At 49.9% G+C, this 25,174-nt stretch overlaps 2 protein-coding genes across 14 annotated transcripts in view; both read left to right on the top strand.

Annotated features, from left to right (window-relative positions):
- Positions 1–10,583, top strand: part of BTRC (beta-transducin repeat containing E3 ubiquitin protein ligase) — a 107,366-nt gene extending 96,783 nt beyond the window's left edge. For all 13 annotated transcript variants that reach the window (XM_048944815.1, XM_048944816.1, XM_048944814.1 and 10 more), the window contains 6 exons: positions 166–415; positions 1,096–1,214; positions 5,172–5,282; positions 5,888–5,966; positions 8,984–9,177; positions 10,170–10,583. In XM_048944815.1, the coding sequence (XP_048800772.1) occupies positions 166–415; positions 1,096–1,214; positions 5,172–5,282; positions 5,888–5,966; positions 8,984–9,145 (721 nt within the window). In that variant the 3' untranslated portion in view covers positions 9,146–9,177; positions 10,170–10,583. The remainder of the gene's footprint in view (positions 1–165; positions 416–1,095; positions 1,215–5,171; positions 5,283–5,887; positions 5,967–8,983; positions 9,178–10,169) is intronic.
- Positions 10,584–15,523: 4,940 nt separating this feature from the next.
- On the top strand, positions 15,524–22,334 carry LOC125693210 (solute carrier family 2, facilitated glucose transporter member 5-like). Its single transcript, XM_048944819.1, is given in 16 exon segments — positions 15,524–16,615; positions 16,617–16,764; positions 16,767–16,816; positions 18,389–18,487; positions 18,669–18,829; positions 18,895–19,019; positions 19,120–19,265; positions 19,431–19,563; positions 19,794–19,981; positions 20,063–20,173; positions 20,457–20,558; positions 20,826–20,901; positions 21,398–21,525; positions 21,624–21,806; positions 21,928–21,979; positions 21,982–22,334. Coding segments are annotated over 16 exon segments (1,764 nt in total). The 5' UTR covers positions 15,524–16,585; the 3' UTR covers positions 22,014–22,334.
- The last annotated feature ends 2,840 nt before the right edge of the window (positions 22,335–25,174 follow it).

Below are 25,174 nucleotides of genomic sequence, written 5' to 3'. Positions count from 1 at the left end.
TCTTTTAATGAAATATTTAATAGATTTAGCTATAACCTGTGGCATTTGCATCTCTAATATTGCTAGAGAGTTAATTACCTCTCCCCTTCCCTTTCTCCCTCTGCAGAAAAACTACTGTACATTCTTTTAACTCTCTCCTCTCTGGTTTGAAATCTGAAACTGCAGGGTGTGGGACGTGAACGCAGGCGAGATGCTGAACACACTGATTCACCACTGTGAAGCAGTACTGCACCTCCGCTTCAATAACGGCATGATGGTGACGTGTTCCAAAGACCGTTCCATTGCTGTGTGGGACATGGCTTCACCAACAGACATCACCCTGAGGAGGGTGCTCGTAGGGCACCGTGCTGCTGTCAACGTAGTGGACTTTGATGACAAGTACATCGTATCAGCGTCAGGTGACAGAACCATAAAGGTGAGGTATTTTTTTGAAGGCTTGTTTATTTGCAGCATTGAGTATTTACTAACAAAAAGCAATGACCAGACAAGGAACAGTCTTTGGCTGTTATTACACTGATCTTCCTTTAGAAGCAGTATTCTTCCTGCTCATTTCCACTCATCCCTCATCTGTTGAGCTTGTGTGTCTCGTTGACAGAGCTGTATGGCAAGTCAGACCCCGGTGCAGATGCAGTTGAAAAAGGACTCCTTTTTCCCTGTGTTCTTTTTCAATTTGACTGGTTCCACAATCTGTTTCAGCATTGGTAATACAAAGAGTCGTCAGAAGGCAACACGGGGGCAAAAGCAAAGGTGACTGAGTAGGAGTCCTTTGAGTGTTACTGCTATGATCCGGATCTGCTGCATTAAAACTGAGGAAAATCCAGTTCCTGTGTAGACTAAATCACTCTCAGGCCGAAGACTGTTTTTGGAAGCTAATTCTAGTACAGTATGACAAAAACCTTCTATGTGCTGTGTCCCAAGCTGTGAACACTTTCAGGCAATAGTCACAAGTCATCAGAGGGGTAATTTTCCTGTTCTTACGGAAGTGTGTTCAATTAAGAACATTCTAGGTGCACCTCTGTATCATACAGATACCATCTTTTGTTAGTCTCTTCTTAATAATTTTGTCTCTGTGTGGTTTCACCTTTCCTGTCACAGGTATGGAACACTAGTACCTGCGAATTTGTGCGCACCTTAAATGGCCACAAACGAGGCATTGCATGTCTGCAGTACAGAGACAGGCTAGTAGTGAGCGGCTCTTCAGATAATACTATCAGGTGAGAGACACACTCCCCGTTGCAGAGTTCTTTGCAAGCATGTTGTCTCTGAATCCCTGGGATGCATGGAGGTTAGACAAGCAAAGTGCTCTGTACCCTTGTCTTCCTTGAAATATGCTTCCTTTGGTAGAGAACATTGGGAACTACTGGGAAGAGATATTAGAAGTCTGTTTTACTGTGTTGTCTTTCATTCTCTGTATCTCAGGAGTCCTATACTAATCAACAAGTTGCATTGCTCTGACAATTCTGGTGTATGAAAGAGCTGGCAAGTAACACTTTCTGTGATGTCCTCTTGTGATATTTTAATTGGGCTATGTGTCTAGTTAAAGGGGTCAGATTTGCAGTAAGAGGCATTTAATCCTCTGCAGAAATCCTCCTGGGCTCTGGCCAAGCTCTTCTTGTGGTACTTGGCACCGGGTTAAGTTTGGAACAGCTGGTTTAGAGCATGAAGTTCAGTTTGCTGCCTTTTGCACTTCTCCAGCTGCCCTTGCTGCAATCTGAGATTTAACTCCTTCTGGTATCGTGAGCCAGAATTTCTGCCTACATCCAGCAGCTGCTGGCAGAGGGGTGTCCCACTAATCTCTGGGTGTACTGAGCAAGCTGGAATGGGAGTGTAAGTTGTGTGGGGAAGCGGCTGTTGTTCAAGCAGGAGGAAGAGGAGCCTCCATTTTGTATTGCTCACTGCTTTGAAGAATTGTGTTCCTTCTGATAAAACTGGAAGTCTGGACAGCCTAAGCAGAAAGTCTTCACTTTTGATGTCGGAGTTTATTTTCCTTAGTGAGAATGATTCATGCAGATGTTTGTGGACTTTGCTTGCAAAACGGTGCCTCTCTGTGCTTTGTGTTCTGGAAAATGGTGGTCCTTTGATGGTCATCACTGGATTGTTGCACTAGGTTTTAGTGTGTGATTGCCTGAGAGCATGAGCTAGAGAGCTGGGGCTTCTGTCCTTTTATCAAGGCAATAAGTATTAATAGACATTGTGTAAGAGTAGCACCATATATGCAGTAAAAACTCCAGATGGAAAAAATAACCCACTGCTTCTGTACTGTGAAACTTGGTCTCAGAGTAAGAAATAGTTAAATGCTACACCATTTAGGGAAGGATCTAAAATATGAGTAATACTAATAAAAATAAATGTCAGTGTAGTGATAATGCTAAAGAGGAGTGTGATTACTTTTATGCTTACATTGGACAAAATCCCTAACTGACAGATAAACTGTGCTAGAATTTCAAGAATGTTGGCAGTGAATCTTAATGGAAGTCAGATTTGGCAGCTGTGTGTGGGCAAGGCACAAGGTTTACCTGTTCACGTAGCTTTCTCCCAGCCATTAGCAGAAGGCACATGTCAGTGGAAGAGTGATTAAGCAAGGGCAGGTTACTAAGTCCTCTCTGTGGGTGGCTTGGTGTTTTGCATGTTTGATTTTAATCCATTGTAAAATACCAGATGTTGTGCTGGCCTTTAGTAGGGATTGCCTTCTGGTATTGAATTTGAAGTTGGCCATTCCTCGGTTACGGGGAAACTGTTTTTTTTTGCAAAAGGAGCTGACTCTGTGTGATTACTCATTCTTCAACCATGAATCTAAGGAAGTAGCTGAGAAGTCAGTATCTTTCTTCTGTAGAGAGACTCCATGCATAAAAATGACTTAGGTTTTTGGTTTAGGAGAGAGTTCTCGCAAGTGTGAAAGAATACAGCTACATAGGCATCACTGTTATTGTGCTGATTTTTACCAGTAAGAAAGTGGCCCATCATTTTAATATATATATATTTTTAATCCAGTCAATTAAGTATCTTAGCCACTAGTGCCAAGGCAAAAAAAAATGAGCTGTATCATTCTGTGTTCACTTTTAAATGAAGGGCTGGCATGGGTGCACGTATGTGCATGTATTCAACCACCACTGTGTGCACACGAGGATCTGCTGCTGGACTCTTGAAGAAGGGGATTCAGGCTCATCTGCCTCCTGTTCATCTTCCTACTCTGCCAGGAGGTCAAGAGAAGTAAAGGCCGTGGTAATTGGAGATGTTCTACTATAGAAGTTCTCCCAAAGCTCTGGGAAGGAAGAGTGGCTGTTCCTTTGCCTGTGTTCACTTCATAGCGAAATTTCTAAGTTAGTTCTCAAGCCTAAGGGCAGTCTTGTTTCTGTTTGATCCTTTGACTATTTAAAGAAGTAGAAATTTGAGGAGCTTACCAAATCTGGAAAGTTCCCTTGGAACCAATTCTAGAAATGCTGTTCTTACACAGCAGTTACTCTTTTTGTGTGTGGAAGCCCATTGCTCTCAGAGCTAAGGGCTGCGATCATCTTTTCTAATCACAGTCAAATTCAGGTGAAAACTCAAACTAGAACCTGATAATACAAGTCTAAGTTAATGTGATGCAGCCTTGCCAAGCTGCTGGCAACCTCAGGATTGATGGCAAGGGGTGGAAACACATGGCACAAAAGTCCCTGGCACAAGATTGCGCTTCAGACCTTTCTGCACCAATTCACTTCTGGCATTGTGCATCCTGTTTGCAGTCCTTGGCAGGAGACGTAATGCTCTCTGGCCAGCCAGAGTGCCTTTGGCTGAACTTTACCATGGGTTTATTTTCTCTGACCTTAACTGGTGCTGGTGCTAATGCAAAACCATTGGAGTCTTCACAGACTGATGAACACTCAGCTTCATAGACTGAGGAATCATCTGCTCCTCTTTGGCCTCAGATGTGTAACACCTAGGAACGTGGTTTAGTGGCCATGGTGTGTTGGGTTGATGGTTGGACTCAGTGATCATGGTGGGCTTTTCCAACCTTTATGATTCTATGATAAACTAACCCTTACCCAGTACAGTTATAGGAAGAGTTCTGTTCATTCCCCAGTCGTCCATAGCGAGAGCAGCTTGTTGTGGCAGGACAGATGAAATGATTACCCACCATCCTTGTGCACACATCCACGGGATCTGGATTATTCCCTGGGGGACCTCAGGATTGAAATATGTGGGGACGATTTATCTCTCTTAGTTTCTCAAGGAAAAGTGACCTGACCCCACAGCAGCTGTACTTCTTTGTGTGGTGTCATCCAGACAAATTCCGTGAACCATGAACCTCACTACCATGCAGTCCCTGTCAGTCTGAACTCTAATTGAACGAGCATTCACAAACATCTGTGACTGCTTTTTCTCAGCTGTGTGTCAGAGCCTCAGCAGATACTGGCATTGAAAGATTCCTTTTGTTGTGAACCAAGTTTATGTCATCTGGAGGTGGAACACCTGTAGGTGATACAAGTCAAGAATTTCAGTTCATGTTGGCAAATGATTTTTCTTCATCTGTTCTAACTGGCAATCCCCTCAAAGAGCTGACAAAAGTATCAAAAGCATATAGGCTTATTTCTTAAAAAATGGTTTGACCACCGGAAGAAAATGCATTATGAATAAATAAACACAAAATGCCCATTTTAGCTTATGCATAAGTTGTCTTCATTACAGAGCAAATACACCTTCAGTGGGAGAAAGTGACAAATATAAAGGGCTTGTTAGTTCCTTTCACTACTGTATCCACAATTCGTCTGACGTTAGTCTCCAAATGAGAAATAGGCATAGACAGGGACGTGTGCCTTGTTCAGGTGCTTTTACCTGTGGAACAAGGTTCCAGGAGGACTGATGAGTCTCTCTCACTTAACATCTTCAAATCAAAGAAAGACACTTTTGTGAAAAACTGACTTAAAATAAAGTCAGGCTCCTCATGAGGATAGTAGATGGTGAGCGTGGCTGATCTTAAAATGTTTGGGTAATCCCCCATATGATGCTGCCACGTGACAGAGTCTTGTTGAAAAACATGGCATCTATTGAACTGCAGGAAAAGGAGTTTGTTTGTTCTTTGTTGCTTCATCATAGACTTTATTTCCTAGTTTTCATTAACTACAAGCAAAGACCAAACATTTCTTTGAAATGATCAGAAATTCTCAGTGCTTCTTCCTGATCTCTTCCAGGCTGTGGGATATCGAGTGTGGGGCGTGTTTGCGAGTTCTGGAAGGCCACGAAGAGCTGGTGAGATGCATCCGCTTTGACAACAAGAGGATAGTCAGCGGGGCGTACGATGGGTGAGGCTAGCTAATGTGTTGGATCCTCCTGTCTTTCTCAGTGTCTCTCATACGAATTTGCTGGATCTTCCTCACAGAAATTAAATTTCTTGTCCCTCATACCCAGAGGTCCTGGTCAAGGCCAGTGAGTCAGGCTGATTCTACAAAGTACACCCGGTGTTGTATTTTCTTTTTTAAAGACTCAGTGGGATTTGATGCATGTGGTCCATTTCTTTAGCTCCTAAGAATATCAGACAGATTTGATCCGAAACATCTTCTAGCTCAACCATTGCTAAGAACAGTGTTTGCCTTCTGTGGTTGTCTTCTGATCCATTTGTCACTAGGACTAGTGTTCATTAACCCTCCTGTATGTTTCTTTTAGTTATTATTGCCTGCTTTTTTATATTTTATCTTGTCAACAGCGTATTATTTTCTCCCTTGAAGCTGTATGAGCATTACAGAGGAGAAGAGCAAGAACCACATTTCAGGAGCAGAAAGATTTCTGTAGCTTTCCTTGAGCTGCTGTATCAGCTCGGCTGCACTAACTGCTTTTTTTTGTTTTCTGTGAGCACTTCATCTTTTCTTTTTAACAGAGCCATGGTGTTTCTCTGTTTTTTCACTACTAGGAAAATTAAGGTATGGGATCTGGTGGCTGCTTTGGACCCCCGTGCTCCAGCAGGGACACTCTGCTTACGAACCCTTGTGGTAAGAGCTTTGGGTAGGGGTGCTGGAAAGGGAGCAGGAAAATGTTCTTGCTCAGGGCTGTCTTGAGCTTCAGAAATCCAAGTTATTTTAGCACCAGCCTGCAGGATCCAGAAGTCATTTCTAGAGATCTGGTTTGTTGTTTGGAAGTTAAAAACTAAGTCATTTTTGAGACTTTGGAATCCATGTGTTAGTGGCTTTACTTTAGTGGGCCTATTCCCATGAGCTGTTGACAGGGAATTTCTTAAAGAAAAGTAAATTTCAAATTTGAGGGAGGAGGGGGGAGAACACAAAAGCAACCTTTGCATTGCATTTCAGTGGCTTGTGTGTGTTTAAGGAGAGAAGGGCTACGGACTGGAACAGACAGTGAGATTGCCTCATCCTTAAACAGCAGCTTCTGATGCTCTCCAGTGATATTTAGCGCAGGTCTGATGATAGCGTGATAAAAATGTCACTGCATGAGTGTTCACAGCATTCACCATCATGCTTAACAGTGGCTCTGCACTGATCTTAGAATGATGCAGGAAGGTTGTGACAAAAACACCAGCACAGCCAAGGCCATGGGGTGCTTCCTATTCCTATTCCTTCAGCATTCCTCTGACATGTTTGCTGTTTCTGCTCTGACAGACTTACGCCGGGGTTACAGAAAGATTTTGGTCCAGTGCTGAATCCATGTTGAAAAAGAAGTAATGAATTATTGTTTTCTTTTAGCAAATAAATTTTTGGATGATGTTGGAGTGTGGTGGACATCAGACCTGCTGCTGCTCTAGCTGTCCCACACCCTCATCTACCACCCAAACTGCTACAGTTGCTGTAGATTTCACTAAAGTATTTTGCTTCACATTTTGCACAGGCTTTGAGGGTTGACAGGCAGTAGGTCATTAAGCCACACTAGCTCTTTTCCAATCCTGTATTTGGACCATAAGCTGCAAAGTAAGAGTCGGTGAGAGCCTTGGATGGCTGCAGGTACTGTGCTGAAAAACCTCCTTGGTAGCCGAAGAAAACTACAAATAGTTTTGTGGCTGAAGTCCAGAAAACCCTTTTGTCGTCAGCCACCCAGCTGCAAACTGTGGAATAACTCTGTGCCCATGAACACGTATCCCAGGAGTCCAAGACTTCAGCGTGACATTAGTGGTGTTTCTGCTCCAGCCCGAGACAAATGTGTGCCTAGTAACCTGTAGACTTAATTTCACTGGTGCGATTTCCTCTGCATTTTCCAGCAGTGGACAGCCAGAGTGCCCCAGCTAATTGTATTATAAATCAGAAGCGGTGGGATGGAAACACTGTAGGAATCTCAACACGTGGATACTCATAAATCCCTTTCTGATAGCAATGGAGGAAGCCAGAAGAGGAGGGGCAGAGGAGGCTGTTGTAGTGCTTTTAGGGCTTTTCATGTTTATGGCAACAGGGCGTCCTTATACACGCTTACCCATAGCTGTTTTTTTTTTCCCTCTCTTCTCTCGGCCTCCAAAATTAAACCTGGCTGCACAATGAACATCGTGAGTCTCCTGCTGCTCGTGTTCAATTTTCAAACAGTAGGAGGAAAGTGCACAGATAACAAATGCTCGCTGCATGCCAGGTCCCTCCCGTGAGCTGGAGCAGCGGCCACACAAGTGTCACAGAAGCTTTCCAGGCGCAGAATAAGCAAACAGCACAACTCTCCTTCTGAGCTGAAGGGCCCAGCTCCCTGCAGCCTGAGCTCAGGGCGTGCAGCCTGCTTATTGCCACTGCAACCGTGCTGGGGAGGGCTGTGTGGAACTTCTGGGGCAGTCTGACTTAGCCTCCAGGAGCTGGGAGGAAAAGGACTTTTCAGAACAGTTTGTAGAAATACCTCTCTCTTGGTGCCTTTGTTAAGGGTCCCTCGGTGGATCTGGTTATTGTTGTGGTACTTTTTTAGCAACTGCTGCTTTGCTTCACTGATGCAAAACAAGATCTGGAAATACTTTTCTTTTTGGAACTGAGTAGAAGCCCATGAAGTGCTTATCAGGTACACTTATTGGGTCAGAAGATCAGGAAGGTCCCAATGGTTGGGCTTCTATAACAAAATTGTCATAAAAACAGAATCTGATTTTGGAGTGTGTATATTTAATTTGGAGCTTTAGAGGCTCCCTTTAAGGCAGCTGTTCTGTTCTCTCCATGCTTTCAAACCAAGCTGTATTTTCAGAGTCCTGTGCCATAAGACACAGGCTTCCTTTTTTGTAGCTAACAATTCTCTTTTGTGCAAATATTTGAAAAAGCTATAAAATGCTTCTAAGCATTTTTTCCTGACCTTAGGCCACAGGGAACCACAGAGAAATGTATTAGAGAGAGAGGGCTTGTCCTGCCTGCATGGTGTCCTCTTTTTCCTCAGGAGAATGCTGCTCACTCCTGTGGCAGTAAGCACCAGGAAAAAGTGCCTAGCACAAAAGGGAAGGCCTAGTGGATTTGCTTTTTGATATCCAGGATCTTTCTGCTACCTTCTGTTAATTATAGTCTGAACTGTTGCCAAATCATCATGCCATTTCCACTCAGCCTCTGAGCAAAATGCAGGCTATAAAGAATGCTCTTTCTAGATCATATTTTTAGAACTACTTAAGAGGAATTATTACTGTGTCACTGGACTTTACAACAGGCTCCTTAGTGTCCTCCAGTATTAAGCTCTCCCCTCTTGAGCAGTAGCAGTGGTGCCAAGCCTTGACTGAAAAATCCTAATCCCCCTGTAACCTACTGCATCTGGGAACACCGTGATTTCAGGAAGGAGCCAAAGAACAAGGCAGGCATTGCTCCCATCAGCCTCACAAGGCTGCCTTGTATGGTGGAGGGAGCTCGGTTTGTTCACAGTGCATTCATGGGGACTGAAGGAGTAATGCGATAAATGTAATGTAAAATTCCTGGCGAGCCAAGAATGCAGATATAGCAAGCTTGTTTCACCAAGGGTGGTTTAGTTCTGGGGCTGGACGATGTGTCATAAGAGGTTTATTGACTGAGAAATTAATATAATGCTAGAATTTGTGAATTCACATGCCGTGTCTTCCATTTAGGAGCATTCTGGAAGAGTTTTTCGACTTCAGTTTGACGAGTTCCAGATCGTCAGCAGCTCACACGATGACACCATCCTCATCTGGGATTTTCTGAATGACCCAGCTGCCCAAGCAGAATCCACTCGTTCCCCATCCAGAACATACACCTACATCTCAAGATAAATAACAGTACACTGTACCTCACACTCGCACAGGTAAAAATTATCTCAGAGATGACACTGGATGTAATGTGAGCATGCAGCTCGAATACGTAGCTGGGTCTATCAGTATTTCTCATTTTGATTGGACAGTAACTGCAGTGTCCTGTAAAAGGAAAGGAGTGGTTTCTGTTGCCTTGCAAGAAGGCCTTTATCCAAATATTTGTGACATGCGGTGTCCGTGAGCTCCCCTGAAGAACTCCTCCACTGTCCATCATCATCAATAATTAAATCAGCTATTACTGCTGTCTAGAAGGAGGAAGGGTTTCTGCAGAGCGAGTAGAGCAGCTGCTGCCTAACAAGAGGTGCAGATGGCCTGACCCTGGGCAGTTTCACCAGGCAGGAGCGTTTTGCCAAGAGGCATCAGCTTTATTCCCTCCTGCTGAAGTGGTGACCATCCTTCTCACTCTGCAGCAAGCTGATTCAAGAGAACTGTTTGGCTAAGGGAGGAGGCACTGAGGCACAAGACCGGGCAAATTAAGTCGAGGTGCATCAATATGCAAAATCATTTACTAACTGGGCCCAGCACTTCTTTTGCTACAGCATGGGTGTAAATTGCTCATGTCTGAGCCTGGCTGGTTTGCTTATTGCCTTATCCCTTTGTCTTGGCCAACATAGTATGGGGAGGAAATTGTGTTTCTTAAGTTTGGGTCAGTTGCAGAGTGGATCTGATGTCTGTAATCAGAGTGGCATGGCATGATTGCCCACTGTGATGGGTACCACTGCTGTTAGTAGCTTGAGAAAAAAGACAGAGGAGCTGGCAGGCTTCTGCAGGGAGTGTTCTCAGTGACATTTTTCCATGAAAATGCTCTGTTCTGGAGCACATCTTATATCTTGTTTGATGAGTAAATACGCAGTGATGTGTCAGGGCTGTCACATCAGCTGCCTTGATTTTCTCAAACACTCTGATCAGTAAGACGTTATTTTCAATCATTGAAAGGCTTAGTACAAATGGGGTTTGTTTGGTTTCTTCTCTTTTTTGTTCTCAGGACTCATTTAAGCTGCAGTATTTATATTATCTGCCAATGCCAGGACAAAAGAACTATCCACGTAACCAATACTTGCCGAAGAGAGAAGGCTCTCAGACTTGTTTCTGGAACAAAGTTGGCATGCGGTTGATCTCAGACAGGGTCTACTCAGCGTGGCTGACTGCTAAAGTGCTGCTAAATCAGAAGATGACTTTTATCTTTCGTGAACTAATAACATTTTTAAACCTCTCCATCCATCCCTTTCCTCCCTCATCCCCGTTTTCCTATTCACTCCCCTTCCCTTTACCCTGTTTGGTTTCCCTCCAAACCCAGTCACAGATGTCCTGTGAATATATTTAAGATGTTGCCAGAACGTGTTGCTTTGCTGTTAAGCAGAAGACTTACAGCCACAGTTCACCCTGCTGGGAGAGTCACCTCAGGGTGGGAGGGTGGGTGGGGAGGAGGCTGCTGCTCTCCCGCTGAAATCCATCTCCATTGCTAGGCCTTTGTAAAGCATTCAGCTCTGAAGAGCGACAGAAACGCCAGACCTCACTCCCCACACCACTGCAGCTTTTGGCTGTTCTGACCATTCTTTTGGAGAGAGGACCCTTGAAATTTGACTGTGATGAGCCAAATCCATCTCTGTTCTCTCCTGCCTGCTCTGCTAACCCTCTGAAAGCTGGATGTGCATTGTAGTCTCCTTTAACATCTGCTTGGTTGAGGAATGCTATTCAGTGAAAAGTTAAGCTCTCCTCTGCCAAAGTCCCAAGCATGAGGGACTGGGGCTGATGTCCAGTTCCCCCTGTCCTGGTGCAGCGTTGTCTGAGGGCAGTATTTCACTAACAAAGGAATCATTTGTGCATAGGACAATCTGACCCCCGTTTTTCTCCCTGAAGGCAGTGTGTTGCCGGTGGCTTAGGAACCATTCTCTGCTCTGGCTGAGGTTTGAGGCTGGGGCAAGGAGGCAAGCTGGATATGCCCCTGCCTTTCCATCCAAAGGCACGGTCCCCTGGTGATGGCAGGTGGGCAGTGGTGGCCGTGAGCACAGGCAGTAAGGTTAGCAGTTCTGCAACATTTCTGGGGCTGGCCTTGCTAAAAAGCCTGAGGTGGGAGGGATAGGATCGCCTTTGTTGTCTAACCTGTGTGCGTGCTGCATTGCGGTTCAGGGACACGGGATGATTTGTCCCTTTGCTGGTAGCTGAGCTGGATCTTTGCTCCCTAGCTGAGTCTTTTGCAAATTGCTGTTGTTTAGAAGATAAAAATAGCCCTGGAGGAGAGGGACGTGTGAAACAATTCTGCATGTCTCTGAACTAGACAGAGATCTGATGTGACATACCTCTTTTTACTGAGCTGAAGGGAATTGCAGCAGGCCTGCAACTGGATCAGGAAAGGGTGTATATCAGTCCCTGGCCATTCCAGGCCATGCCCACGTCTTGAATAACCCTCACTGCTTCAGTGGGGAGGTGCTCCAGTCCTGCAGTAGGAAACAGGGTCCTTTGTTTCTGGGCTGGAAGGGTTTTAAACAGGCTTTCTAACACCCTTTAAACTTGGAACTTGGCAGATGGGACATTTTATTCAGCTATTCTCATCAGTTTCACTTTGCTAGGGAAGCAGTTGTGTTGTGTCTAATTGCTTGGGATGTGCTTTTTCTACCAATGAAGTTTTGCAAGGAGCTGGACCAAGAGTCCCCAAAGAGCAGTCCAGAGGGCTTAAATTGTTCTGGTGACAGTCAGGATGGACAACATGGCAGTGGATGTAGGGAGGAATGGAAAGCAGGTCCTGAAATGCATGGGCAGCAGTGCTGAGCACCCAGCTCCTGTATTTTCATTGAGCCTGGAGACTGCCTCAGTTCAAAAGAGCAGCTCAGAGCGTGTGATGACACTCCTGTTCTCTGTTGGAACTGTTGCTGTAAAAAGGATCTCACAGGTTAGCTCTACTCTGCTCAGGTAGCACTGCCAGTATGACCTACCTCTGCAGAGTCCTGAATGTTCTGGATCATAATAATAAATTCATTTGCAACTAATTTTGATGCTACTTTTGAGTCTAAGAGGGTTGCTGTGGATTTCAGACAGTTATACATATCAGCTGCACTGCAGTCCCAGGGCAAAACTGGAAGGGGAGCAGAGAGCATCCAAGTTTACATCCCAGACTTCTCTCAGTTGAAGTTCAGAGTCTAATTTTTAATCCTACTTGCACACAGTTCCTCTTAGTTCAGTTACTACAAGGTCTGCAGCATGGTTACATATCTGTAGGGGATAAAGCTTGGCTTCAGATCTGGTAGTCACTTTCCTCATCTTGTCTGGTTGTCCTCTGCCTTTCACATTTAGGTTACTGTGGAAAACAGTGATCTGTTACTCCAGCCTCTGACAGCTGCAGAACTTCTAATGTTTTAGTTGCATCTTTGTGGGTAGCACCTGCAGAAATGTGTTTTATTCTACTGTCTGCAGAAATCTGGGAGAAGCAGAAGGCTGGCTGGCCAGGCGCAGGGAGCGCACCGCTGCAGACTGCTGTGGTTGTCATAGCCCTGCTGCTCCATGCTGCTGTGTTGTAACTTCTAAGTGCTGGGTATTTCAAGTGGTACTGTAGTTCAAACTCTGCTGTCTAAAGCTCTTTAAGGTACAGTTTGGGAGCAACAGCTGAGCTCCCATTTTTTGGCAAACATAGGAACGGTGTCTCCCCTTCAAGTAAGGGCTGTGTCTGGGTACTTTGTACAGAACTGCAGGAGGCTGAGGATTCTTAACCCATCCCTGAGTTGTACACGTTTTCTGATAGCTAGGAAGGAAACCGAAGTGAACTGATGTAACTTCAACTTGAAGCTGCCACAGGCTGGCACTTGGTGGTGTTCATTTGCACACAGGGAGGAGCAGTCTGATAAGTACATCTCCCAGAGTCAGAGAAGAGTGGCTTTTTCAAACTTCCCCCCTTAGCATACGTGTGCTTGTGCATGAGAGGGCAAGAGCACCTGTGAGAGAGGTTTCAGCATGAACTGAATGGGTAATCCCTCAGCCAGGTTGGAGTAATTGCAGAGCTTATGATGAAAAGAGCTAGCACCTGCCTACAGAAAGGAGACAAAAGGGGCTGAAGGTGTCTGTGGGCTTTAAGTGTTGCACATGGCTTTGAAATGAAATACCTCTGCTGCATAGAGGTGGTCACTTCTCCCACAAGCAGGGAGCTCGCAGAGCCTTCCCCTTGCGCTGCGGGATCCGAGTGCTGCAGGTGTGGGGCATCCAAAGCAGGACAGTCCCTCTGGCCATACCATCTCCTGCTTATGACTCCTTGACACTGTTGTGCTGCAAATATTTCTCATCTTCAGAGGAATTCAGCTTGCTTTAAAATATGCAAATAGAAAATGGCACAAAGGAGTTTGCAGCGAGGGAACTTGTGTGGCTGTCTCCTCCCCAGTAACCTTCAGGGACAGACACGTCTGCTGCCGGAAGGGAAGGATGCAGGTGACAAGTCGAGAAGCCTGATCATCAGAAACGTTGAAATGCTTTACACTTGTTCCTGAACTGGAAGCTGACTTGGACCACCGTGCTCCACCTACCTGCCACCTGCTCCAGCTCTAAAGGATCCTTGTTTTCTTTTTTTTTTTCTTTTCTTTTTTTTAACAACACTGAAAAAACTGGAGACTACCATGCGCGTTCCCTGCCCCAGGTATGTTCCCTGCCCCTGTCACGCACTCCTTCCTCAGTCTGAGCAGGGCTCCAGGCTTGGCTCTCAGTCCTTCAGCATCCTGGCTCTGATGGGGCAGCACGTCTCTGAGAGCGCCTTCCTTTCACACCTGTAGGTCTGACTTGTGGCTGATGCAGTCGGTGTTTGTGCTGAGGCACGGCACTACCAGCTCTCCTTGGGGAGAGATGCGAGGAGAGGAGCCCCAGCCTTCCTGCTGCAGGCCAGGGGAGGAGAGGAGGAGAGAACCGTGTGGCTGAAGGCTAGGAGGGAAGCGTGGGGGTGAGGTGGAGCTCTGCACGAGCGGGGACAGTGCTGCAAAAACAGGGTTCTTAGCTGATGTATTTGGCTCACGAGGATGAAGGATTACTGTGAGGACATCAGAAATGCCAGGAGGTCATCAAGCAGTGCCTGCAGGAGTGGGTGGGTCCAGCGATGCCCACGTTTAAGCTGCACTGGGGGCACGGGGTGAGAGGTCTGAACTGCAGTGACCAAGAGGACTTTGCCAGGTCTCCCAGTGGCATGCATGATGCACTGATGTGCTGAGCCTTGCCCTGCTGCTGTTCCCCAGGGAGTAATAACAGCTTCCCAGAAGGAAGGGCAATGGCAGGAGACCTGGCTGTCCCTGGAGAGGTCTCCATATGAAATCCCTCCTTCATCCTGCCAGCACATCCCACTGGGTTGATTGGCGTGAGGGCCACGGTCTTTGTCCTCACTTAATACCAGAACAGAAGCGGCAGGTCCCACGGGCACATTCCTTCTGCCCATCCCCAGCAGTGGGCTGGGAGGGATGGTTGCCTGCTGAGGCTGAGATTTGGTTCCCCTCCTTTCCCCCTCACTCCTGTTTTTTTTAATGAACTGTAGCCTAACTCCTGGCACGTTCCCAGAGCTCCTCTCCCATGGTGAGCCTTGATACACAGCCAGAATAAATCATCCTTTGTCTTGTCAGAAAATTCTCCCCGTGACTTTGTGCTTGTTCCCAAAGACCGCTGGGCTTCCCTGCTTGTCCCGTGGATATCTCACAGGAGTTGTCACCACTGGTTAATCTTCAGTGACGTTAAACTGATACACTGAAAATCAGAGGGATGCTGATGTGCATGGATGTACGAGCCCTTAATGTGTGGTAACTGACTGCTGGATGGGTCCCTTTTGTAGTAGGTGGTCACCCCAAAAACTGTCCTGTGCTGCATCCCTGCTCAGACTGAGGGCTGGGGGGGGGAGAAGGACGTGGCTTCTCCAGAGTTTTCGGTTTGTTACTCTGCTATATTTGTTATCTGGATTCTTAAGTAACGAGTGCTTTGAATTTTGTGATTATGTTACGGTGATGTGTAGTTAATGTACTAATGTTCACTTGAGCTAGGGTCATGGTAACAGTGTGGTTTGTTTTTTTTTAACTGTTCAGAAAATAACTTAAATACAAATACAAAGGTTAAGCTGTGAACCTCTCCTGTGTTCCTTTTGGGATGAAGGACAGTGTTGGACCATCAGGGCTGTGCCTTGCACTTGGACATGCATGAACCTCCCTGCCCCAGCACCAGCCTGGGGGCTGCTGCCGGGCCTCTGTCTGTGCTCTGGAAGGCAGAAAGAGGGGGAAAAAAACCCACCACCACCACTTTTTCCTAAAACCACAGCATACTTTTTAATTAACAAACTCCACTGAATGACTGGTGGCCTCTAGCTGGGTCGAATGCGTCTGCCCTGTAAGTCAGAGTGGATGCGAGGCACCGAGCCACAACCATCTTGCCTATAAAAGTATAAAGACTGTGCTTTTCTGGGTACACTTGCAAGATCCTGGTAGGAGAAGCACAAATTTGTTTTATAAGCTAATCAGAATCCTGCTGTTCAATAATGAGTGAGTAATTGACATATCGCAGCACCGCCATGCGACACAATGGCTGGGGATGCTGAAACGCTGACAATTCAAACGCGAGCACCCTTGGCCTCAGAATACCTTTCTCTTACAAATGCTCTGCGGATGGCAACCTCAGATCTTCCCGTTTTACTTCACAGCCCCTTTTAACACAAAGGCGACTGCGGTTTTAAGATCCCGGCTCCCAGGGTGGGCACAAAACAAACGCTTGCCGCGCGCCCGCTGCCGCTCTCCCTGCTGGCTCCATTCTTGGGAAGCAGCAGGGGATGGAGATGGTGAACCTCCTGCTTTCTGCTGGGCCGGGAGTCCTGTCACCTCCAATCCCCATCTCTCCTTGTGACAGCATTCCCAGCAGCCATGTGCTTTGTTTGGAGAGGGTTGGATTTTTAATACATACATCGTCGATTTGTGCTGCTTTATCCTCTGCTGTTCCTGTCCTGCTCTATCCCTAGCCAACCCTTCCTCTCCTTCTCATCGATGCCCAAAGACAAGGGTCATCGAATCACAGAGTGATCGAGTTGGAAGGGACCCCTGAGGTGAGAAAATCACAGAATGGTTGGGCTGGAAGGGACCCCAAAGATGGGAGAGTCACAGAATAGTGGGGCTGGAGGGAACCCCAAAGACCATCCAGTTCCAACGCATCAGAGTGAGCTGGAGAACTTCCCAGCAATTCTGCCTTCACATCCAGGAGCACAGGATCTGAGACAGAAAAGCAATCTTCATTGTAAATTTCTGCAGGAACAGAGTGAGTGCCAGGCAGCTTATCTTAAATAGATTCAGTGCTTAATTACCCTTTCCTTTTAAAAATGTGTGCCTTATTTCCACTTCAAATGGAGAAGGAAAGTAATGTTTGCCATATCTCCAAATTAACAGCGTTTGATCGACCCACGGCTTTAAAATGAAATTTTCTGGTGGTGGTTTCTTTCTTTTTTTTTTTCTTTCAATTTTATATGCACACTTCAGCAAGGAGTGTTTGGGGAAGAGGGAAATCAGTCGGTGTCGGCCTGCTGGGCACATTAATGGTGGGAGCCTCGTGGCTGCTGGGGATGTTTGCTGAGGTGAGGGGCTGCTGTGCCAGGGCTGCTGGGCTTGGAAGAGGAAAACCTGGGCTTGGAAGGGCTCCGTGCAGGTACGTGGCCTTCCTGCAGTGGGAGAGCACCCAGATAAGGAGGTGACTGTGAGCGGTCCTGCAGGGGTGGGAGTGGGAGGGAATGGGATGGATTGGGGTCTGGCTCCTGCTTTCCCCCCAAAGCACACGGAGTCAGGGAGGACCGGGGCTGCCTGTAAGACGCAGTGCTGAGCTGCATCCCAGCACAGAGCAGTGGGGGTTGCTTGCCAGCGCTTGTCCCCATTGCACCTTGTGCCACCATCGCCGGGTCAGGTCGCAGGAGTGTCTCCAATTAACCCGGCTCCCCAGTGGCCCTTAATTGACACCTCAGGCTTCCTCCTCACCCCCCTCCCTTCCTGCCACGTTGTCCCCACCTGCACATCCACCAAAGCTCTAGCAGCTGCTGGGGACCAGTGACAGTAACCCAGATTTACTCCTAAATCCAGTGACAGCCCCGTGACAGCAGCCTTGTCCTTCTGCTCTGAGGACAGAGCCCTGGAAGTCCCACAGATCTATGCGGGTCGATGTCCCAATGAAGACATGGGGAAACTGAGGCAGAGAGAGATGGAGGGGCTCTCGGAACATCAATGCAGGACACAGGGAGTCCCGTGTGGAGGGACCTGTCCCACGGTGGGGCCAGCCAGCCTGGCCTGTCCCTTTTAAGCTTTTGGAGCTGTTGCCAGCCTGGCTTAGTGGGGTCCCCATCCTTTTGACTGGCTGTTCAGCAAATTAAGAGCTTGCTATTAGGCTGCTAATTAAAGGCACTTCATTAGCAGCAGGGGAGGCAGCTCCTGGCCGCAGCAAAATTGGATTCCTCTGAGCTGCCATGAGCTGCATCTCTACTCTCTGGGGCTGGGGGCTGCACCCTGGGGCTGGGGGCTCTGCCACCCTGGTCCCGACAAGGGCAGATGCCCCCATTCATCAGGACACGTGGGTCACCAGCCCTCCTACCCTCATCACTGCAGATGGGGCATAGCTGCCTCGCAGCCCGATGTGATGGTGGGGGGCTGATGGCGGTGCTGGGAGATGTGGGCATCCCCTTCAACCCTCTGCCTCCAGTCCTGAGGAGCCCCATTGAGGCAGGGAGGGTTCCAGACTCCTCCTCCGCCCACTTTGAAGCCTCCAATGAGCCCAGGGGACAATACTCAGACTGCCTTTCCTTCTTTTCCTTTCCCTTCCCTCCTTCCATCTGAAAATGGGAGAGAAGAGCCAGGCACAGGGGCTGCCTTCCTCCCCTCCTCCTCATCCTCAGACCGATGAGAAGGGGACCTCGCGGCCCAGCAGGGACATCAGTGGGGTGAGTGTTGGGTAGGCAGGGGTCTGGGTTGGGGGCTGCCCCATCCCCATTCCCCACATCCCTCATGGTGTGTAACCCCCCCCCCCCCAGTTCCCAGCTCGGGATTCCGACTGGGATTAGTGAGGATTTGGTGTGCGTGAGCCGGGAGCTGCTGAGTGCTATGGATCTGACTACTGGGCTCAGAAAGGGGGGCTGGGGGAGAGGAAACTCCCAGGACTGGGATTTGGCTACTGGGGAGCTCTGTGGGGCTGGGCTATGTGCTTGGAACAGGGCTCTGTTGCTCTCCTCTCCCCCAGCGCCTCACCTGCCCCCTGCTCTCCGTCACCCTCCTGGTATCCTTCGGCTCCTCCATGCTCTATGGCTACAACCTGGCTGTGGTGAACTCGCCAGCGGCGGTAAGGGATGGCACAGCCCCACCGGGATCTGCATCCCTCCGTGGAGGCGGTGGGACCCCAACTCCTGCCCAACAGTGAAGTGCTGGCTCTTCCCTCAGGCTGTTGCCTCAGGGCTGGCTGTGATGCTGTTGGCCCCCCGCCTTTCTCCTCTCCAGTCAGTGCCCATCTCTCTGCCCCACAGCACATAAAGGCCTTCTACAATGCCACGTGGTCCCAGCGCTATGGGCACGGGCTGCCCCCTGGGCCCCTCACCCTCCTCTACTCTCTGACCGTCTCCATCTTCGCCCTGGGCGGGCTGGGGGGCTCTTTGCTGGTGGGGACTCTGGTGGCACGCTATGGCAGGTAAGGGGGTGGCACGGGGCAGATGGGGCCGTAGGGGCTGCCCCACTGCTGTGTGTACCCCATAGGCACGGCACGCTGGGACGCAGCGCTCTGCTCGTCCTCCTGGCCGGTGGCCTCATGGCCTTCAGCCGACAGCTGGCAGCCCCCGAGATGGTGATCATCGGCCGTGCCATCACTGGGCTGCACTCAGGTGGGTGGAGAAGACCCTAACCCTAACCCTGAGAGGGTCTGGGGTTGTCTGTGTGGCCACCTCGCTGCCTACCACCTGGCCCTGCTGTCCATGCTGTCAGGTATCTGTCTCAGCGTGGTGCCCCTCTACCTGGGAGAAATCGCTCCCAAGAACCTGCGGGGTTTCCTGGGCCTCCTGCCCAGCATCTTCATCTGCCTGGGGGTGTTCTGCGCGCAGGTGCTGGGGCTGCCTGAGCTGCTGGGCCAGGTGAGCAGGATGGGGTATCACCCAATGGGGTACTGCCCAATGGGATGTCCCCCAGTGGGATGCCCTCCCAAAGGGTTACCCCCCAATGGAATGTCCCCTTTGTGCCCCTACCGCAGGCCCTGCACTGCCCTCCCCATGACACATCTCCATCTCTGCTCTCCCCAGGACAGGTACTGGCCGCTGTTCCTAGCGGTGGTGGCTATCCCTGCCTCCCTCCAGCTCCTGCTGCTGCACTGCTTCCCAGAGAGCCCACGGTTCCTACTGATAGAGAGGAATGATGTCTGTGGGGCAACTGAGGGTGAGGGTTGTCCTAGGGGGGAGCCACCTGCGTGTATGCGTCCTACCACACTACCCTGACAGCCCCCATACCCCGTATAACCCAAATCTTCTCTCCCACTCAACTATCCCATAGCATTTCCCCGGTGCCCATCACTGTGGTGTCAGGGCATCTCCCTGACTCCCAGGGATGCACGGCCCACTGGATCCCCCCATGCCGTGTTTATGAGACCCATCCACCCTCACCCACAGCGCTGCACCGGTTCCTGGGGACACCTGATGTGCAGGAGGTGCTGGAGGAGATGAAGGAGGAGCAGCAGTCCCTCTCCTCGGTGCAGACGCTCTCTGTCCGACAGCTGCTGCAGGACGGCTCGGTGCGCTGGCAGACCCTCTCGGTGGCGGTGGTGAATGTGGGCATGCAGCTCTCAGGGATCGATGCTGTGAGTCCTGGTCCTGAAGCCTGGTTCTGCTGGGACACAGAGTTCTGTGCCCCCGCTCACATTGAGTCCATTCCTTGGCAGATCTGGTTTTACACCAACACCATCTTCCAGAACGCAGGGATCCCCAAATCCCAGATCCCTTATACCACTGTGGGCACCGGCGCCATTGAAGTTGTTGCGGGGCTGATTGGGGTGAGTGAGGGATGGACAGACAGACCTCAGCACCCAGCGCCATCGAGCCTTGGGTCAGATAGACCCCATATACCATCTGTGCCACTCTCTGCAGGGGGGTGGCAGGAAAACGGGGTGGAAGAATGGGGTGAGAAGGCTCAATTTTAGGACATACATCTGAATGAGGACATAGAGGTGCCACCAGGAGCACTCCATGCCTGCAGCTGGACCAGGACCCACAGTGTACCCTCACCACCACCGTGGGATCCCCATTGTCCCCTTGCTTTCTGCTCTCCCCTGGCAGTGCTTCACCATTGAGAAGCTGGGCCGGCGGCCCCTCATCATCACTGGGTTCTGTGCCATGGGCACTTGCCTGGCAGGCATCACCGGCTGCCTGCTGCTTCAGGTAGGGCTGGGACATTGCCATCCCATGGGCCTTGGGTGCCTTAATGAGATTCCAACCCCGGGCAACCCTTAATGAGGGCTGGGTGGTGAAAGGATGAATCACAGACATAGAATGCATAGAAGCGTTAAGGTTGGAAAAGATCACTGAGATCACCAAGTCCAACCCTCCAGTGGATGGGATGGGTGCTCCCTGAGCTGGCTCTGCTTTGCCCCGGACCACCCATCTCTCTTCTGTACTGGTGTCCCACCATCCCGTGTCCCACCACAGACTGCCCTGCCCTGGATGCGTTACGTCGCCGTCGCCTGCGTGGTGGGCATCATCGCTGGGTTCTGCATGGGGCCAGGTGGGCCTGGGGGCTGTGGGGCCGGGGCTGGGGACAGGGGACAGCACAGAGCTGGGTGCTCCAGACCTCAGGCACAGAACCTGCCCTGCTTTACCCAGTTGATGTATTAGCAGAGCCGTTAGCAGATCTATAATTCATCCTCAGCCCAGACTTTATTCACTGTAATTACATCTTTAATTAGGATTTTAATGGCTCATTGTTCACAAACAATGATGAATAGGACTTTTATAACAAAAATATACATATTTCTATTCTGGGCGAGCTGTGAGTAAGAGTCCATCGGGGGCTGCACTCCTCCTGGAGTTATTATCACTTTTGCTTGCTTGTTCATTTCCTTCCTTGGAGCACCTCTCATGAGGATGACTTGAGCATCCCCAGCACTGGGACCCCGAGCACAGCACCAGGACTGAAGCTTCCCGGTCCAGTACCCATCCCATTGTCCCAAAGGGCCGTGACATCCTGGTCCCCTGCCACTGACCCAACCATCCCTCTGCAGCTGGCGTCCCCTTCCTGATGACAGCCGAGCTCTTCACGCAGTCCCACCGCTCGGCTGCCTATGTCCTGGGGGGTTCTCTCAATTGGCTCTGCAATTTCACCATTGGCTTCATCTTCCCATTCCTGCAGGTAATGGCCTCGGGTTGGGCTCTGGGATGGCCCTGACCCCTCTGCTCCCCCAGGAGCCGAGACCAGCCGCCCCAACCCTTCCCTCTCCTTGTCCCCAGATGTCAACCGGTGCCTTTTCCTACTTGGTTTTCTGTGGGATCTGCCTGCTGGTGGCCCTCTATGTCTACCTCATTGTCCCCGAGACCAAGAACAAGACCTTCGTGGAGATCAGCCGTGTCTTTGCTGCCCGCCAACCCCTCACCCCACCGTGCCATGCGGGGCTGCTGAGGCTCCGTGGATACGGGGCCACGGAGAGCAGCCTGGAGGGCTCAGAGCACAGCCTGCCCTGAGCCCCAGTGAGTGCTGAGAGGGGAGCAGGGACAACGGTGGGTGTTGCTGGACGTCTTGCCAACCCGCAGCCCGACGATGCGCATGGGAGCAGCGACTGGTCCGTATGGATCCCTACTGCCTGGTCCAACACCGTGGAAGCAGAGATCACGGCCCCATAGCATCCTCCACGTCCCCCTCCCGACTCGGCTGCTCTCGGCAGCAGAACAGAGCGGTAAATATGTGCAGCATTACATATGTATAATGGAGTGTAAATAACCCCAAAAAGTGCATTGTAAATAGACTCCAAGTTTATCCTTTATTAATGAGGCACTGAGTGCCCTGCTGTTTTAGAGCAGCGAGACTTTCATAATATCAAAACCTAAATTACACTTGTGTCTCTCATTCCCAGCAAATGACAGCATCATTTCAGGCCTCTTTGCCACTGGTATTTATTTATTCTGGTATTTATTTCTCTCTCCCACCCGGCGTGCTGGGCAGCCTGGGAGATGCCCCGTGCCCTCCCCGTGGCAAGCAGTGACCCCTCGACCCCTGCGTGCCGGTGTGACCCACGAGCCCTGCTGTCATGTTGTAGAATCATTAAGGTTGGAAGAGATTTCTAACATCGAGTCCAAACAACCTCCTACCACCAAAATTGCCCAGTGAACTGGGGCTGAGGCACAGGTCTCCCAGAGAGGGGGTGAGTGGGGACATTCACTTCCCTGGAGACACCCAAGGTCGGGCTGGATGGGCTCTGAGCACCTGACGAAGCTGTAGGTGCCCCTGTTCAATGCAGGAGAATGGGACCAGGTGGCATTTAAGAGTTCCTTCAACTCAAACAATGTGGTAGTTCTAAATAATCCCTCATGGGGTTGGGAGAAGTACAGGGCTCCAGCACTGCCCAAACCCACCAAAAGGATTCAGCCATACTCAGAGGGCACTGAGGATGAGGGGATGACACAGCGATGGTGAGGGGAAGGCTTTGAAAAAATCAGAGGTGTTACAGAGAAGTGACTTCAGTGCCATGAGGGTACTCACGGCCTTGCTTGGATCTGTGTTAGCAAAGACAGAGGTGATCTGCCCCGGGTGCCTTCCTACTGTGTGCCCAGTGCTGAGGGAGGGAGCATTGGGTGGAGAGGAGCGGAGATTTCTGTCACTGCAAACCACAGCACGTTTCCTGGGATCCAACGCTCCCCATCCCAACCTCTCCAAAACGCGTCTTTGAAGGATGAGCTATTCAGAAAATAGCTATACGTGCACAAGCGTGCTTCCCTATAGAAAGAGAAGGAAGGATCCCGTATGGCGGAGCGGGTCGGTGCCGGGGCGGTCGGGGCGCGAGGTGCGCGCCAGCAGATGGCACTGCCGGGATTTATGGCTGCAGCAAGCTGCCTCTTGGAGAGCGCTCATGTAGGAGATGTCCTATTATATGGGCAGTTGACTTTAATAGTCATTGTGTGCTTAAAGCACAGCAAAACAACAGTGGGAAAAAGAAAAAGAAAAAAAAAAAAAGAAAAGAAGGAAAAAAAGAAAAGAAATCCCCACTCCACTCGGATGGCCCTTTCCCCCCCCCCCCAGCCCTGCTAGTCTATTTGTACAGTAAATTAAAAATATGAATCACTTCTCTCTACTGCCTCCCCAAACACTCATCCTGTCAGGCGCTGTGTTGTCTTCATTTGTATTACCTTAATTTAATGTTAATTATGTTCTTCATTTACAAAGAACACGCGTCCGCACTCCCCGCCGGGGGATTTTCCACGCTGCGCTCTGTGCAGAGCGGGAGATTCTGCGGAGTGCAGGGATGGGGCGGCAGGGGTGCTCCGTGCCCCCCCCACTGCTGCTATTGCCTCTCGATTTATGGGAGCGCATCGCTGCCGCCGCACACAAGCCGTGTCCCACTCCTCCCATCCCCCCACCCCCAACAAATCCTTCCCAAAAGGCGGTCGGCCCGCAGAGGGCAGCGATTTTATGGTGGGAGCGCACTGGGGGTGCGGTGTTGAGTGCCTCAGTTTCCCCATCGGCTGTTGGGGAAAACCCCAAACTCCCAACTTGGGAGAGGGTGGGATGTCCTGGGATGTGCAGGGCAGAGCTGGGGAGGCAGTGGGCAGAATTGGCTGGGAGCACCTGCTGAAAGCCCCCAGATGCCCTGCAGAGGCATTAGAAATACAGACATTAAATTAAAAATCCTTATTCTGCGTTATTACCCAAAGAATAGAAAAGAACTGAAAATGACAGCCCCCCCATGAAGACCCATGATCCCAAGCACCTTTCTCCCTCTCCCCACCCCCAGTTTCCATGGAAACAGCCAAATATTGGGGGGCGAAGCCCTGAGTGCTCCCAACCACAAATTATCATCAGCAGCAAGCTGGGGTCAGGTCCCTGGTGGAGGACTGGGGGTTTCCCCTCCCTCCCACCACCCCATGGGGCTGAGGCTGCTCACTTCATCCCACCAACGCCTCCAGTGAGCCTTGTCACAAACCCTTGGGGTGGGACATGGGGGGGGAACCATCCCACTTATCTCCTCCCCTCTTACCGAAGACCTTTTGCTGCCCCAGATGCCATCCAGGAGATGCTGCGTCCTCCAGCAGAAAGCCACGGCTGTGTCCCCTGCAGTGACTCGCTCGTGCCAACATTTTAATGAATGACAATGGCTCTTTTTTTTTTTTTCCTTTTTTTTTTCTTCTATTTTTCTTTTTTTTAGCTTTTTTTTTTAGCTTTTTTTTTTGTTTCCTTTCCCTCTCTCTCCCCCATAAGCGCCTTAATGCGTGCGCTCAGCCCGGCCGATCCCCACAGCCACGGAAATATTAGGTTGACGGATGTGGTCTGTCGCCAGCGCTCCCTGCGCGGGTCCGCCTGTCAGCCCGCCGATGATGACATTAACACGGGAAGAAAGTGATGACAAATGCCCGTTATCAGGGAACGAGGCCTGTGACAAATCGCACGGCGCCTCGCGAGCAGCCCCATTACGCTGTAATAAAAAAAGATGGATGGCTCCGCGCACCGGGGCCCCGCGCTAATGCGATTTCGCCCGGTCTCTCCGGGTTCTAATTAAGGCAGAAAACGGAGAATGAGCAAGAGGGGCCCCCCAGACCCAAATCCCCCAGTGGCTGTGGGTGCTGGCCGTCGGAGTGTCCCGGTGGCGTCTCCTTGGAGCGTCCCCATAATGTCCTCTTGAGATGTCTCAATGGTGTCTCCTTGGAGCATCCCCTTGGGGTGTCCCCTTGACGGATCCTTGGGGTGTCCCAATGGTGTTCCCATAGGAACCCTTGAGGTGTCCCAGTGGTGCCTCCTTTGGGTGTTTCAATGGCGATCTCTTGGCGTGTCCCAATGGTACAACCTTAGGAGC

This window comes from Lagopus muta, chromosome 5 (assembly GCF_023343835.1).
Source record: "Lagopus muta isolate bLagMut1 chromosome 5, bLagMut1 primary, whole genome shotgun sequence".
NCBI classification, from domain to species: domain Eukaryota; kingdom Metazoa; phylum Chordata; class Aves; order Galliformes; family Phasianidae; genus Lagopus; species Lagopus muta.
Note: the sequence above shows the minus strand (reverse complement) of the source record. Positions and strands in the feature narration are given on the sequence as shown.